This window comes from Bactrocera tryoni, chromosome 4 (genome assembly GCF_016617805.1).
Source record: "Bactrocera tryoni isolate S06 chromosome 4, CSIRO_BtryS06_freeze2, whole genome shotgun sequence".
NCBI classification, from domain to species: domain Eukaryota; kingdom Metazoa; phylum Arthropoda; class Insecta; order Diptera; family Tephritidae; genus Bactrocera; species Bactrocera tryoni.
Genome location: NC_052502.1, coordinates 21,794,616 through 21,812,910, shown reverse-complemented (window position 1 = coordinate 21,812,910; position 18,295 = coordinate 21,794,616). Strand labels below are relative to the sequence as shown.

The 18,295-nt window shown below is 35.8% G+C and overlaps 1 protein-coding gene across 1 annotated transcript in view; it reads left to right on the top strand.

The window, feature by feature from the left end:
* LOC120774860 overlaps nt 1-17,772 on the top strand; it is a 169,655-nt gene extending 151,883 nt beyond the window's left edge. Inside the window, exons 4-5 of the mRNA XM_040104688.1 lie at nt 5,710-8,029; nt 16,387-17,772. Coding sequence (XP_039960622.1) covers nt 6,337-8,029; nt 16,387-17,633 — 2,940 coding nt within the window. The 5' untranslated portion in view covers nt 5,710-6,336 and the 3' untranslated portion in view covers nt 17,634-17,772. The remainder of the gene's footprint in view (nt 1-5,709; nt 8,030-16,386) is intronic.
* Nucleotides 17,773-18,295: the final 523 nt, after the last annotated feature.

The following is an 18,295-nucleotide window of genomic DNA, read 5'->3' as shown; positions in this document are numbered from 1 at the left end:
GCGAAATGAATAAAAGTTGGACAAAATAGCATAAAATTAGTTTAGTGAAGAATAATTAGTGAAAGGTATCTTTAAGTTATTTAAGGGGGGAGTAAGGTATTTTTGTTTTTTTTTTGCATTTTTTTTATTTTATATTAATGTAAAATATCTTGAGATTATTCTGTGAAAATTTGAGAGCAATTAAAGCAAAATTGACGGAGATATACACTTGTAAGTCTCAGCGCTCCGATTTGATTGTGAGCGTCTGTGCAACTTTAAAGCGTTTTTCCCACAACTCACGTTTTCAAAGTCGGTGCCCCTCATAACTTCAAAACTACTGCACCGAGCCTTTTGAAATTTTAAACACTATTTCTGTACATATTTTACGAGGTAACGCTGGAGAGTTTTTTTTTTTTGTGTTTTTCACTTCAAAGTCTTCGAAAAAATTCAAAAATGTAATTTCAAAAAAACCCTTACAGCATTACCTGGGGAAAACTATTATCTAACGAATGAACTTTCATTTTTTGATTTCAAATGATCCAGCAACGAGTTATGAGGGGGACGTATGATAGAGATTAGAAGGTTGCGGCGACAAAAAAAAAATAATTTGCTCATTGACTACCAAGCCAATGTTTTTTAAACCCATATTATCTTCAGAATTTTTATATCAAAATGTGTTAAGAAAGAATCATAACGCTATTGCGCATGCGTTTGAAGACATGTTAGTGCAGAGTTGCACCACAAAAGCCGCTTGCTTGCTTAAGCTTGTGGTATGGTGTGTTCGATTCGTTAAAGAGTAACGCTTTCCGAATCGAAGAAAGCTATTTCAGAAATGATATAAAAAGAGAAGCCGTTCTGTGTCTTGTTGCTTGGACTTAGCCAACTTAGAAGTTTAAGAGGCCACATAGGTCTCCTAGAGTAAAAAACAGCTTTTTTTGTTGTTACAAACATACACTATTAACAAAGAAATTTCCGTGACCCCTTGGAAAAACGCGGGTGCATTGACAGGATAACGCCTCACATGATCACCTAAAGAGAAAAAATGCGTATTTTAGTTGAAATATTAACTTAGCACTTGGGCAAAAGAAAACAAACTGAAAATTAGATTTTTGGCAGACGTTTTAGAAAAAAGACCTGCGTAAAATTTCATGAAAATCGGTTGAGTTATTCTCAAGAAATCTTGCCAACCGACTTCAAAAACACAGTTTCGAGAAAAACTCGTTTAAAGACGACGCACTTAGCCTAGCTGGCCTCGTTCGCACAAGTTCTCAAAGCTGTATCCGAAACTATTAATCTGATCAAGTTGAAAATTTTCTCTTCTAGTGTATTTTTGACACAATTTGCTTAGTTCTTAGTTAGAAAATTCTCACTACATATTTAAAAAAATTTATCAGTCTACTGAGAACTGAAATCCGTAGAGGGAATGAAATAGTTCATCTATGCTTGTACAAAAGCACTCACCATAGCTCTTAAGAGAGTTCGATCTCTCTATAAAGTTTATAAAATCCTAATGAGATTATTACCTAAAATAGATAGAACTGAGGGAGTTTACATATAATACATTTGCGAAATCGATATCTCATTAGTGGCTTCAGGAGTTGATAAAGATTTTCAGAGTTACTGAAACCGAACTGAAAGTAAAAATACCAGAACCATTGGACTAACGAGTAAATGTCCCACTGCGGCATTTTAATAGAGCTCAAACCACTCGAAACGTAGGTATTTATGAAAAAACAAAGGAAAAAGTCAACTTACAGCGAAATTATACTGTTCACAAAAAAAAGTTTATTTACAAATGCTTGATTTTGACAACTATATGCTATATTAGTCCGTTCTGAATAGTATATTCGGAGATTTTACCGTTGTCTTAGACAATAATCCACGCCAAATTTTATGAAGATATCTCGTCAAATAAAAAATGTTTCCATACAAGCACTTTATTCCAATCGTTTTGATTATATGGCAGCTGTATGTTTATATACATACATATGTATGTCGGATCATATGAACACCTTTTTCATATACATATATACTAAACCGTATAGCTAAACCGACTCAGCTTGCCATATACATTAGGGTGTCCGTTATTTTCCAAATTGATTATTTTTGACGAGAAAAAAAACAAAAAAAAATTCAATTTGCCGTAAAAGTTCGAAAATTCCAGAAATTAATCAGAAGTTAACTTTAACCTTGAATAACTTTTAAAGGAGTGAGTATATCGAAAAATTGTTAGACTTATTTTGTAGAGCATTCAATTCCGCACAAGAATATGACTTTTTTATTCCTACAAACAAGAAAGTTCCAGAGAAAAAAAAATATTCGTAAAAAGTTGCAAAATCCCATGTAATTTCAATGGGAAATGTATCGTGTTTGGGGCAAGGTTTATTATGAAAATTAAGGGCTTTTTATGGTCTGATATTTTTTTTTAGATGGAAAACTAAAAGTTTAGGGGGCGTCTCGTCAAAAATAATCAATTTGGTAAATAACGGACACCCTAATATACATATTAGACATACTTTATAGAGTTCGCGCGATATCCTTTTCGGTGTTGCCAAATCATGGCAAAAAAGGTGGTTAAAAGTATAAGAACATTAGAAACTTGGTGGCAAACTTATTGTAATATACCTTGTTCAGGGTATTAACTAAAACATTTTGACATTCCGACCCTCTAAAATATTCTAATAGAACTTCAACATGACATGGTCAGCCATTTTCATGCTCTCTCTTCAAGTACATCACCCCACTGACATCTAGTCAGTATCACGTTAAAGACTATAATTTACAGTTTACAAAGCTAACACGACGCTAATAGCAATGAAAAATGACATAAAACGCAAGGCGAGATTTGCTAGTATAAAACTTGGCAATCCTAGCCTCGCTCTTACTATTAAACGAGAACTAAGCAGCAGAGAGAAAATCACTTAAACTACCTTAAGTCAGCGAAATGCCTTAAGACGTAATGACGGTAATGAAAATGTGCAACAGTTACGACCTGATTTCGTGCGCTGCGAAGTGGCAAAGGGTGGTGCAGAGGGGTATGCTAGTTCTTAGTAGCTCATCCCACTTGCTTTTGTACGCTTTTATGCATTTCTTAGTTTACCATCTGCTTTGGCAGTATTAAAATAGTTGCTGGTTTTGTGTCTGTTTTTGTTAGTACATGGCATGTGTACGTGCAACATTGTTGCGCAACATTTCTATGCACAAGCGCACGTTCGGCAACGATGCATCTGTTGCTTGTCAGTCTGATTTGTTGCGAGCGAAATAAATGCGGTGCTATTAGTGGATGTCGTGTTGTTGTTGCTGCTGGTTTTATTTACTGGTTTTATGTACTTATATACATTATATTTTACGTTTTTCTTTCTTGCACTGAAATTGAGCTGTTAGCGCTCGCATTGCCTTCAATTTTCGTTTTTTGTTTCCGTCTCGCATTTTCCGCTCTCCGCCGCACTTCAGCATTGCTAACTATGGCAATATGTATGTATGTATAGCCAAAGTGCAGAATAATTTGCCACTAATCCAGGCCATTTGTCAAAGTTTTTCTTAGCTCATTTCTCAAAAGAAATGGAAAAATTAGTTTCACTGCGGCGCGGTGTGGCAAGCGCAAGAGTGGGAGGCAGCAACAGCAGTAAAATGAAGCATCAAGTAATTAGCACGACATCTAGAAAATGAAATTGTAAAAAAAGAGACACGAAAAAAGCACTGCAGCCAGCATAAAAAACTACCAAACAAAACCGATCCGCTTGACTGCGTCTTGCAACAATGTTGACTTAATATCAGCAATCAGTTGCGGCAGTCGAGCAATTGCAGGCAGTGAAAGTTTTGGAATGATTTCGAAATAACACGGTGTAAAATGCTAATAAATCAAAACGTTGTTTCTATCGTAGTTTTTGCTATTTCAAATTATATCTATTCCTCTGCAGTGGTAAATGTTTGAAAGTGGCGGGAAAATGTGTTCGAAATGCAAATAACGGCAACCACAAGAAATTTATAAACTCTGTAATATATTTTGTGCAACGTGAACTCATTAATCAGACAGGCGCTGCATGTGTTAGATATGCATCTAACTTTATTAAAAGTTGACTTTAATTTACTTACTAACATGGAGAGCACTGAATCGAACTAGCAACTGGTATAATTTAAATATAGTGGTACAGTCGGTTGGACAGAGCCGTTAAAACACTTCAGTTGGGAAGAAATCAAATAGTTTTTTTTTTGTGATTTCAGATCAGTAATGTTGGTTTCAATTAAAAAATAATTAGTATATATTTAAAATCCATCCCTAGGCGCTTTGGGTTTATTTGAGCATCCTTGGGAGATCTGAACAAATCAATTCCGCCTCTGTATAACCCCTTCATTTGTACTTTTATATTAATCCTTATTAAATACTGATTCAGTACCTTTATATGGCTTATTGGATTACTCTATTCGAAGATTCCATTCGAAAGATATCAGAAGTTTGAAAATGCATATATTAGGAAAATGTCACGTGATGAGCGCCGGCCCGCTCGGCTAGGCTACAATATACTTGTAATATGTTATGTAATCGTCATTGGTCCACTGGAGGAGTCAATATCAAAAAATGAAATGCGTCGCGGCTCACTAGCCTAGTTGGCTCCCTACTAAGAGGTCGTGTGCGGACTGATTATTAATTAAATTAAAAATAAATTGATTAATGAAAATTTAAAAACTAATTTCCTAATTAAATAAAATATTAATTTTAAATGTTAAATGTAATAAAAATTAAGCTTTAATTTAATTAACAAAATTGAAAATAAATTTTTAATCCGGTTTTGAATCAGTTTTTTTTTTGTATGCACACATTTGTTAATTTTTTTTCTTATTTTTAAATCCGGAATTTGGTGTTTACAAAAAAGAATGTATTAAAATATTAAGTTAATTAATTTTTAAATATACTGTTTGCAACCCTATGTAGCTATAATTAATTTTTCATTAAATATTTTTTATATGACTTATGACATGTTTCCAACTATTGCTATTATTGCCAAAAAAGTTAGTGTGCTATTAAAAATAATACGGCAACTCTACAATATAATATAGCAAGAATTCTGAACTAATTTTGTGGTTATTTCGATCTTTTTTATCTAGTAAAAAAGATGTAAAAGTTAAGTCAAAGTTAAGAATATATAATCCAATATCTCTCTTCCGAAGCCTATTTTGCTCTGTGTTGACCTTATTTCTGTGAAAAAAGTTTAGCCTTTCACTCTTACTAACCAGTGCCATCGAAATCCAATTTTTGTATGCAATGGATTATATATAATAAATTCAATCGATTCTCAAAAGCAAAAGTATTGGCAAAAAATTTTCTTTAAAGGAAACATAAAGCCTTTAATAATTTTGCCGATTTATTTTTAACATCATTTGACAAAAAATATCTGAGAAAAAATATAATAGTCTAGAAATGAACTTAGTATTAATCTTTAACATAATATATAATACATTTTACATAATATTTATAAATTTTTTTGTTCGACTCTAACCTCACTCAAATTTTATTATTGTTTTTAATAGATTATTATCGTATAAAGACACAGATATTTGCTATACTTTTATATTATATTTGAACTAAAAAGTAGTCCCTCATATAAAATAAAATATATTTAACCTGCATTTAACAAATATATACCTATATATATTTTTTGATTTTTGTTTATGAGGTTTACCATCTGTTCAAGTTTTTCATTATAATTTTTCTCTGTTCCACAATTTCAGACAACCGTCAGTGTTCTGCTAATTACAAAGTGACACAATAATGCTGCTAAGTTGCACTGGCATCATAGTAAAATAAGAGCCAACACAAAGCGGTAAACAACCGTTAACTCCCAAAGGCGACAAAATAATCAAAAAGCAAGCCAACAAATAACGGACACACAAACGAACCGCCAACGCAAAGGATTCACTGCAAGGACGTTAATTAATCACAAGCTTGTGCAGAAAACGAACTTGCCGCAGCAACACTACTACCACATACATACATACATACAACACGCACACTCGGCAAACAAAGCATTCAAGCAATCAGCAACACGCCCAAAACAACCGCCGACACTGCAACAACGAAAGCTTAGCTGGATATCACAGATTGGCTAAAGCAAGCTGACAGACACCAAAAGGCAACGGATAGCTAACGGTCAGGCATTGCCACATTGCGGCGCGCAACAGCAAGGAGTTAATAATACGCCTGTTGCGGACACCGGCACTGTAAGCGCAGCAGGCAATTATCGATAATAGCAGACAGTTGAGAAGCTGTAGCAACCGGAAAGGCAGAGTTGCACGCGCCACAAAGGTAAACGCGTGCAACACGAAGCAGCATTACACACACTCACACGCGCACACGACATGTTAAGCCACATTGATAAGCGTGTGGCAAGTTGTTGTAGTAGCAGCAGCAGCAACAACAGCAATATGCGTAATCAACAGCATTATACAGCGAGTTGCGAAGGCAACTGCAGCGAAAATACAACAACAAAACACATTAACTCTGCGCCACAACAACATGAACACAGCACGCGCTCTTCCATATCACTGGCGCTGCTCACACAAACGCTATTCTTGCTGTTGCTGCTCGTAAGCATCTCGCCCACGGATGGCAACCCCGACTGGATGCAACACTGCAGCATGTGCCATTGCAATTGGAACTCGGGCAAGAAGACAGCCGATTGCAAGGCGCGCTCACTCACCGCCATACCCGACGATCTGAGCAACGAAATGCAAGTTGTGGACTTCTCGAATAATCTGATACCCGAGTTGCGGCGTGAAGAGTTCGCCGATGCGAACTTGCAGAATCTGCATAAGATCTTCTTGCGTAATTGCACGATACAAGAGGTGAACCGTGATGCGCTCAAAGGTCTACCCATACTCATCGAGCTGGATATGTCGCACAATTTCATACGCGAACTGCATGTCGGCACATTCAGTGGGCTGGAGAAGTTGCGCACGCTCGTCATGAATCACAATGAAATCGAAGTGTTGGAAAATTATCTCTTTGTCGACTTACCATTTCTATCGCGCGTCGAATTCAAGAATAATCGACTGAAGCAAGTCGAAGTGCATGCCTTCGGTCAGCAGCCGATGTTGTCGGCCATCTACCTGGAAGCGAATGCTTTGTATGTGTTGCGCAAAGAGACCTTCACACGCATACCGAAACTGACGCATCTCTCGCTGGCGCAGAATCCCTGGAACTGCACCTGCGAACTGCAAGCCTTACGCGACTTCGCGCTCGCCAATCGTCTATACACACCGCCCACAGACTGCGCACAACCGCCAGCGTTGCGTGGCAAACTTTGGACCGATGTACCATCGGAGAATTTCGCCTGTCAGCCACACATACTCGGCTCGGTGCGTTCGTTTGTCGAAGTGCAATCGGATAATATAACACTGCCGTGTCGTGTCGAAGGTACGCCGCGCCCAAACATCACCTGGATCTACAATCGACGCGCCATCAATCCGAACGATCAACGTTTTCGTGTGCTGAACTCGCTCGAACAACAGCCGGTCATCAGCTCCGACCCGCTACAGTCGATCACCTCTGAATTGCGCATTTTCAATGTGCGCGCCAGCGATAAGGGTGTCTACACGTGCATTGCCGAGAATCGTGGCGGCAAAGCGGAGGCTGAATTTCAATTGATCGTCGATGGTGACTTCTTTGGCGCGCTCGAAGGTATCGGCGTCGGCATGGGCGCCTCCACCACAGACACTCAATCGAATTTCCTACTCGTCATCTGTTTAATTGTCATCACCGTGCTGTTGATACTCATGTGCGTGCTACTCATTGCCTGCTGGTATTGTCGACGTGCACGCTCTTATCAAAAGGATGCGACCATGATGAGTGAGAACGGTTTGATATCGACGAAAATGGACAAGACCAATAGTTCAATGTTGGAGGGTTCGGTGATAATGGAAATGCAGAAGAGTCTGCTCACCGAGGTGAATCCGGTTGAGAAGCCGCCGCGTCGCACCGAACTGGAGAATGTCGATGGCAGCGATGAGGGGCATGAAATCAAGAAGACACTACTGGATGAATCACAATTCGGTGAGTAATTAATTCTATACCTTAAATATATATTATATACTTAAGAATATATGTGTGTCTACTACAAGAAGTCCATCTAATCCAAATATCTACAAAAGTAATTGAAATGCGTCAATTGCAAATTGACTTCCCAGGCAAAAAAGTTTGCTGCTTGTGTGTGTCTCGTGCATCTTTGTAGCTCGTATTATCTCACAGTAATAAGCACTTGGCAGGCTTTTGATTGCTGACACATGCTACTTGTAATCGCATGTTAGAGGTCTCTCACTGAAATGCTTGACATTTCTATCATCAACATGCAGTGCTTAATGAAGCCACTTATCTCCTCTCGTTGCATAACTAAGCTAATGAGGCGTGTAGACGAGTTCTAGGTATTACGATGAGTCAATCTTATAAGTTGATTGCAAAAGCATCTCCATAAAGTGTAGGGAAAGTGATTGAGAGTGGAAGATATTCGATTAGTGCTCCAGCCCTGACTTCTGTAAGGTTAGGTGTATCCAAATGAGTTGAAAGAAATTTTTTATTTTTTATTTTTTTTTAAGTCCAAACAAGTCTAAAAATATTAAAGATATGTATTTAATTGAAACTAAAAATATTTTTTAAAAATTTTATTGATTTGGACTTTTTTTAATATTTATTAGTTTTCTTCGCTCATTCTACTACTCATCTCACGACTTAAAATGTGAAGCCATTTTTTGCTTTATTTTTATAATGATAAATTAAAGCACAGTCTTAAGGATATTAGACCTTTTTAGTGTTATGATATATATATACATATGTGTATTCAATTTCATACATTATAATATAAATATATATTCGCGGTAAATTTTTATAAAAAAGAAGCGTTAATTCCATTTATACTATGCCTAATTTTTTTTTAGAGTGCGAGAAATAATAAACTCATATTCTCTTTATTTAAAACTAGTTTAAACACAAATCTTATTTTAAGATATGTGGAGACCAACCAAAACTCAATTTAAACTCAAAATACAGAATTATTGTATGACTAGCCTTTGTAATCTTCCTAAATTCTCAAAAATCTTTATATATTTTACGTTAGTATGTCTGCTGTCTCTCTCTCTCTCTCTGAAAAAAAAAGTTCTCTTCGTTGAAGTTTAAGATTTCTAAAATCAACTCTTGAGTCACTCAAGCTCATGAAGATCGCTTTCTTTTCTCTTTGTGAAGTGCTGAAAGTATGAGATAAAGTTAAATAAAAACTAAATTATCTATAACCTCTATTTTTATCAAGAATACACTTTGATTTCGAAAGAAGTGGAAATTTTATACAACTCGTGAGTTATCAAAATTATTTTCTTTATTGTGTCCTTTATATTCGCATATATTTTTCGAGGAGATTTTGATGAATTTGTAAAATGAAAAAAACATATTTTGAATTAGATCTCCGGAAGCTGTGAGCTAAAAATCAGCTATATATGATGTAAGAGCACACAAATATCAAAAATAAATAGTTTTTTGTTTAATCTTGATAGCAAATGGAAAAGTTTGGGAACTACAAGTCTTACAAAACCACGTTTTAGGATATATTAGGGTGAGCTAAAATAAATTTTTTGTTAATTGAACTTTTTGATGGCTAAAATATTCTTTAAGATGTATTAGGGTGAGCTAAAATAATTTTTTGTTTATTGAACTTTTTGATGGCTAAAATATTCCTTAAGATGTATTAGGGTGAGCTAAAATAATTTTTTTGCAGTTTGAAATTTTTTAAGGCAAAAATATTCTTTAAATATAATAGGGTGAGTCAGTATAAATTTTTTGTTAATTGAACTTTTTGAAGCTAAAATATTCTTTAGGATGTATTAGGGTGGGCCATTTTACATATTTTGTTAATTGAACTTTTCGATGTCTAAAATATTCTTCAAAAATCTGTCAAACGACCACTAATTAGTAGCATTGATTTAGTGGGGTTTTTATGATAAGCATTTTTAAAAAGGGTTGCCATCTGATGAGAAATTCGTTTAAAATCAAATATGGTAAAGACAAATAAGAATTAAAAATATATACATAGGTATACATAAGTATGTTAGAAAGGATCGGAAGTGTGATACTAAATATGTTGATTAGTGTTGCCAACCATTTTTTTGTAATAGGCACACAAAAATTGGTATTATATCACTTTGTGACTGAGTAATTTTTAATTTTATTTGCATTCATAAGGAGATAAATAACCAAATACTCTGGATAGGGTTCTCACTTTGCTTAATAACTCAAATTATGCAAGTATTCTGAATTAGAAATTCGGAAAAATATAAAATATTTCTTTTTTTTTTTGTAATTTTTTTGATAGATTAGATATTCTGAATTAGAAATTTGTTAAAAGAAAAAAATATTTATTTTTTTAAATTTTCGATAGTTTAGATACATACATATTGGGTAGCCGAAAAAGTCTTTTTATCAATAGATGTTGTTGCAGTCGTATAACTCCAGTGCTACCAATCACTTTGTGTCATACCATATAGTGTTTTAAAGGTAAGACTAAGCTTCATTTAACAAAAATTAAAATCGGGGAAATTGAAAAAAAGTTACAGCTGTTCAAAAATGAGTAAAAATGATGAAAAAATAAGTTGAAATTTTATTAGAAATAAGAAAAAACATTTTCGACTACCCAATATTTAAAAAAACTCTCTTAGAGGATTTTTCAAAATTCGTATTATTTTCAAAGTTGTAATCGTTTCAGTATGGTGGCAACATGCTCGGTTCAGTCTCAACTTAAAAGTAGACTTTTCGCTGCGGTCGTCAGGATATCTAGTTAAACATTCTCCATGAAATTTGTTCAAATATTTTTCTATCAATAAATACTAAAATTTAAAGAGAAAATTTAAAAGAGTTAAAAAATTTTTGAAAAGTTCCAACTTTATTTTAAAAAGTTGATAATAAAGGCTTAATCACTAGACCAGAATATCTATCCCTTAAATGCGACGAAATGTATGGTGCATGCAATATAAAGAAAATTAAAAAAAAAAAATCCTAGACTTATGTATTCTAGGTTAAATTCCTGTTTCCATAATTTTTTTCTGAAATTTTGCTCCAACGCCATAATCATAAGCATTAAATACAAAATCATTGAGATTAGCTACTGAGAATTTAGGCCCTTAAGCACCACTTAATAAAGAGATCTCAGCAAGCTTCTTGGCGTTATTGGTATGTGTGAATTTACCTTCCACATACTTACTATGTACACCAACATTATCGAGTGCTTATCTGGATTATTAGCGTTGACGGCCTGCATTATCTACTGAATTTCGTAGATGTTCGATGCGCCTAATTAAAATTAAACCCAATCAATGTCTTGAGAAATTTCAACTGTAAATTTCAATGGAACGTTTGTTGGCATATTTGTAATTACAAAGCATACATATACATATATACATACAATATATCATATTCATTTGTGTGCGCACTAAACTTGAGACACTAATAATATAACAGTACTTAGTTACTAACCTTTGCAGTGCCACTCAAAGTGTACATGCAGACATGCGTATGTAAGCATTTGCTGGTGTTTGCTTGCAATCAGTTGCAATTTGCAACATGCAATTATCAGTTATCTCCCTTTGACTTCTTGGTATGACAGCTCAACAGCGTACTGTGACATACAACAACCGCAAACACACACAGCATGCTGCAACTTGACTTCCAGGCAACTCAAGAAGCTCAATGTATGTATGCCAATAATGGAGAAATATTAATAATTTGTTGAATTTTTTTTTAGCTTTTTTTCTTTGCATTTCACATTTGGGTATTCGATTATTTGGTATGCGGTAAGAATACTCATTTATTGCTGTTGCTTCACCTAACGTTCAAATATTGCGAAATATTGCAATAAGTTATGCAAACGGACACATACTTGCTTAGATACGTGCATTAATACATGCATACATACAAAGATAAGCGTGTAGATATTTGCTTGATAAACATATTTGCATTCTAACTGTGGTTCTTGGAAACAATAACTGTTATTATAGCAAGAGGTCCATAGTGTTTGTGGTAATTATTATTTGTTCTTGACCAAAGCTTTAATATAACTAATTAGAAATTATTCGTTTTGCAGCTACGAGATGAGAATTCGATGAGAATAAGTGGGTGGTCATTTCGTATGAATACATATACATATGTATGTATATGTGTGTGTATACGTGTGTCTGGTTTTGTGTATGTGTGCTAACACGTTTACATGTTAAAGCAGTTGATATTATAGCTAAACTATGCTACAAGACACAAATGGTATATGCCATATAAGCTTATTGGCATTTATATACATTAGGTTGGTCGTTATTTTCCAACCATTTGTTTTCTTTTTGGAAATGTCCTTGAAGTTGCAGTTGAAGTTTTGTTTTTCCCAAACAAAAATTATCCAACGTAAACAAGCTCTTTATTTTCAATTTTAAGCGTGTCTAAATCATATTACTTTTCACCCAAATATATCTTGGGTTTTTTTGATATTTTCTATTTAACGTTACCTTGTAAGAATAATATTCTTTTACAAAATTGCCCACATTACAAAAATGGTTTGAAATTTTTTTCCATAAAATCATTTATTTAAAAGTTATATGCAGTTAAAGTGATACATCAATTTTCCTGAGCATTCATACAGTCGCCTTATCAATTTTGTGTTGCTCATACGTCTTGGCGTACTTTATGTATGCGCTCCACATTTGATGCATTTCGATTATTTTATAGAAAATTTTAATAAGATCTTTTTTGTGAAACTTAAAATTAAAATCAAAATAAATTAATAAAATAAATAAATACAAAATGTTAAATAAAAAAATCGAATAAAAATTATATATTAAAATTCTGTTTTAAAAGTAGTTAGTTTTTTTACTTTGAAGATGCAAAATTTATTTAAAAAAATTCCAATTAAAATATATGGAAAAATTAGTATGATTAGGCACTCATTTTTTAAATTTAAATTGAAAATAAAGCGCTTGTTTGCCTTGAATAATTTTTGTTTCTGCAGAAACCCAAACTTCTGGGAACGTCTGCAAAAACACGCAACTTAAAAAATAACGAACATCCTAATTTACACACATATGTATGTGGTTCTATATTTGCTAGGCACCTGCAGCAATTTCGTTTCGGCATAGCAATTATTCCATCAGGAATGCATGACCCGACAAAGGTTAGAGCTAACGAATTTTGTAGCGTTTTCTGTATGTATATATGTATATAAGAGTATATTTAGAGAAGTATATTTGTGGTCAGGATAACTATAAATATTATGTTGAGAAACTAAGAATTATTGTGTTGAGCAATTAATATTTTAAGCTTGAATTTCATTGATAACAAGGAGATCAGCAAGTATAAAAATGGAGCGCAATTCTTAGAAATTACACAGAATCCAAGCGGCCCTTGGAAAAAATTACTTAAAGAAGCATATTTTGGAACGTTATCAATACAAGGCGTACAGTATAGCAATTAATATGGGGTAGTTTTGAATTGAGTTAAATACTAGAACTCATAGCATTTGGGATGTCTTCTCCTATGTTTGAACTAACCAACAAACCAACAGTAAAAATTAAAGCTCGGTGGTGACAAATTATCATGAATACCGGATTCATTGAGCAGACCAACTCCTAACCTAATAATATAAACCATTTTGATTTTATTTTCTGATCTTGCATTATTTTATAAGTCTTCCGTTAATGTGGTTTTTTACGAGGTTCACAACTTCTTTAAATCATAGAAAGTTTGAGTGAGATATGACACTTATTGAGGACATGAGGCTTTTCTGATTTTGCTCAATGGAACCCGCAAGTATTTGTGTGAAGTAAAGTAATAGCTGACTCATCCATTCTCAGCTAAACACAATAACATCGACAGAAAGTAAAAATGTTAGTAATCTGCAAATCCATAAATATCAATAAAAGGACTCACAACTTGTCATAACGCATCATGAAATCACAAAATCATAAATTTTTACACTTGTCAAAAAAATTGTTGTTGGACTACATACAGAAGTGAGTTTACGCAATTACAATTCTCAACGCTACGTTTTCGGTTAGTTATAACTATAACTTTATGAGACTATGTGAAACCCCTAAATTTATTTTTGTTGATGCTTTGTAAATGAACTCGTCGTTGCTAGAATAGACTCGCGGAATGTCTTTTGTAAAAAATTACGGCAAGAAGTGACAAATGGAAAAGAAACTTAATTCTAGTATAGAAGCGGCAAAACTGAAAACTAATTTCATACTTTTTTCATCATTTTCACTAATTTTTCAACTTTGTCGAATTTTTTAAAAATATTAAAAATCATTTTTATACTCTTGCAACCTGTTGCTACGGAATATAATAATTTTGTTTTATTTTTTTTTTTGTTGCTTCATGTGTTAAAGAGATAATTAAAGGATATTCACAGCACATTTCAACTAAATCGGCTAATTAGAATTTGAGGTATTGTGTCTGTATCAAAAAAATAGTTTCTAGAGAAACGCTTTAGAAATTTTCACTGTTGCAGTCGTCTGCTAAATGAAACTAAAACGGCTTTAACTTGGGAAATAATTTGAATTTTGAAAAACTCTTTCTGGTAGATATTTTCAAACATCTAAACTATCGAATTATGAAAAAAAATAGATTTCTTTAACTTTCTATAATTTTTAAAAATCCTTTCGGCAAGATATTTTTGAATATCTGAACTATCGAATAAAAAAACTCGATTTTTCCAACTTTCTAGACTGGGATACCCCCTTAAGCCAAAGTAGGCATTTTATTGAGCGTTTTTTTTTTGGCATCTCCTGATTGTTTCTTGTTTTCTAACTCTAAAATTAACCCTGAAACAATTAAAGCCAGAAAATTCATTGAAGGAACCAATGATTTCCTCTGTCACGACATATAAGAGTGTATGTAAAATTGGGTTTGCTTGCTTTTATTAATTAAAAATTAAGTTATGTTGAAGGAAACAATAATTATAGGCATTAAAATTATAAGAAAGTTATTTTCCATATTTGATATAGATTAGCTTTTTTGTTAGCTTTTATCCTCTCGAGTCAAGCTTGAACTCACAAATACCACTTTGATAGGTGGCTGCCATATTTGAACCAATATGAGGTCTAAGTAATAAAGTGACCTGAGCTCAGTATATGAACGAGCAGTACACATAAGTCTCTATAGTTAAATTCATCTCTTGCTTGCATCTTGAGCATTGCTACTATTCATTTCAACTTATAATGTTACAAAATTTTATGTCAGTTTTCCAAAACTTCAATGAAAGTGTCCATAGTCGAGGATAGTTAGTAGTTCTGTTCTTTGTTCAGAATAGAAGTAGTTACAATATACGTACGGTAGTTAAATATTTATCAGAATTCGCTCAAAGTATACAATTTGTTTTATCATAATCATAATGTAGACTACCACGTGTAGATGAAAATGCAGTAGCTTTTCTGAAATTTCGAAATACCACGAATCATATGGAAAACAGAATCCCATACTTTTTGAGTCTTTAGCGGCTAATCTGAATTTGTATCCCTTTGCGCAATTTTGATCGCGTTTTTCTAGTGTTTGTTCTTGGTGTAAATAAAGTTTTAATTATAATGCTTATACTTTTAAACTTCATAAGCTTACTAAAAATTTCAAAACTTTGAAACATGTTAATATATTCCAAGTATGTATATGAAAATTGGCACAATTGCTTAGGCAATCAGTGAATAATTGGAATTCCTTAATTCAAATAACATTTTTCAATTCACAGCCTATGTTGAAGGGTTCAAAAGAGGGCGGCAGCAAAGTTAAAATGTTAGAACAAATTGAAGCTTCATTTTACTGCGGCCTGTCAGTTGGGACTTTCGGTCAATCCGATAACAACGCTGTAGCTTCTATGAACACATACATGCATGCAAACAACATATTCTCGTATACTATATGTAGATATATTGTAGGGAATGCGCTTTCAAAAAATCAGCGTTGTTGGCGGTCGCGCGGAACTAAAAGATTAATTGCTTTTGCTGCGCAAGCGGTTGGCTTCGCCGCGCGCCAAATAAACCGTTCATGCTGGAAATTTTTCAATTTTCTGCAGCAGTTAGGAATTTGCTGGATCGCGTAGTTTTTCTATTGTAATTTTTATTATTTTTTGTATTCTAATTGAGCGCATAGCTGAGCGCGTTGGCGCGCGAAAAAGTTTTGCGCTGCAATCAATGCAGTCTAATTGTTTTAAAACTTTATTTTTTTTGGAAAAACTTCTTTGTTTTTATTGGTGCCACTAACAGTGGCATGCAATAAAAGAATGCTCACAAAGAATACTCAACAATTGCACTTGTTTCTCAATTAGTCAGGTCAATTGCCATTTATTGCGCTTAACTCATATTTTTACTCACACGCTCCTCTCGTTTGCTCCCTCTTTGCAGGCAATCACCCGCGCGACGATGAAACCCACTCAGTCGCTCTGTCGGATGCCAACGCACCACGCGTACGCCACACCTATATCGACGACACCTACGGCACCAGCCTGCCGCCCGATCTGCTCGCCTTCCCGGCACGTGTGCCGCCCACCTCACCTTCCATGCAATCGTCGCACAGCAACATACCGGAACAAATCATCTATGGCATACGCTCACCACCGCTCACCAGTCCTGTGTACGCGCACATGACACCGCATGGCATCTACGGCACCACAACAATCGCTGCCGCCACACCGAACGGTTTCATGACACTACAACATCCGAAATCGCGCAACTTGGCGCTCATCGCAGCGGCCAACAATCGTCAACAGCTGCAACAGCAACATGTACACGCCCACCTGCCGCCGCAGCAGCATGGCGGCGCACACCAACAGCAATCACCGTTCTTGCCAGCGCCCGTTATGTACTCACCCACCACAGCGGTGGTGATGAAGCAAGGCTACATGACGATACCGCGCAAACCGCGCGTTCCCAGCTGGGCGCCCTCCACATCCACCACAAATGCCACACAACTGAGCGAATTCCAATCGCCCACATCGCCAAATCCCAGCGAAACTGGCACCGCCACCACAGCCGAACTCCAAGCGGAGCCCGTGTACGACAATCTCGGATTGCGCACAACAGCCGCCGGCAATTCGACGTTAAACTTGCACAAAGTACATCCGGAGGCGAGTAGTGGCGCTACCACATCGACGCGTTACACAATGCGCGACCGCCCGTTACCGGCAACGCCGAGCCTTACTTCGGTGGCGTCATCGAGCGCATCGGCCGCTATGCAACAACAGCCGCAAGCACAGCAAGCGCAGCAGCTACAACAACACACGCCAACAAAACAGAACAAAAGTGTCGCGAGCACATCGGCGGCCGCCGCGACTGCAGCGAAAATCTACGAGCCCATACACGAACTGATGCATAATCATCATATGACAACGACCTCCGACACGGAGCCGCTTTATGGCACCGCGCGACATCACAACGGTCTCACAATTGTGCCGAGCATCAGCGGCAGCAGCGCACTAAACACTTCCAGCAGCACCAACGCGTCGACGGGTGAACCCACGAAAGTGGCGAAAATACCGCCACGCCCTCCACCAAAGCCGAAGAAGAAGATGTCGGTGACAGCGACACGCGGCGGCCAAGGCAGCACCAGCCAACTGTTCGACGACGAGGGCGAGGACGGCACTGAAGTTTAGTTGCACGACAACAATGGCGGCGACAGCAACAGCAACACCAACGACAACAGCGACGACGCCACCTAAAAGTTTGCGGCAAAAAATGGCAGCTCATAATAATAAACCATATGCAGTGACAGCGTGGAGCAGCAACGAAAATGTATGGTAAATGTGCGAAAGCATAGTGTATAGGTGTATGTAAGTAAGTACGTACATACATATGTATGTATTCGTATATATGTATATGTATAGATAGGTATGCATGCAATAGTTAGTTGGAGAATAATTGGAAATCAACTAAAGAAAGGTACGCGGTTTGCTGACGCCTCTGGCGGGTGTGATGAATTCGGATGGTGGTTGTGTTGAGTTGTATGCATACAGCGGCAGACGACAGTCCCACCTTTAGCCTTGCATTGCAGCTGCGATGGCACTCAACTGAGGGTGAACATGTGAATGTAGACTTAATATCAACTGAAGCTCAACTGAAAAGTTTCAAAGCTTATCTTTGAGTATACTGACCTGCATGACTAGTTCGAACTCAATACTCAATATAAAAATTGTACTCATTGCATATTTAGTCCGTATCTAGTTCACCAAAGCTCTTTAAAAATATTACGCAGACCATAATCAGATAGTAATTACTTTTGCGGTGAGTTTTGAATAATGTACTTGAGTTCAAAAAA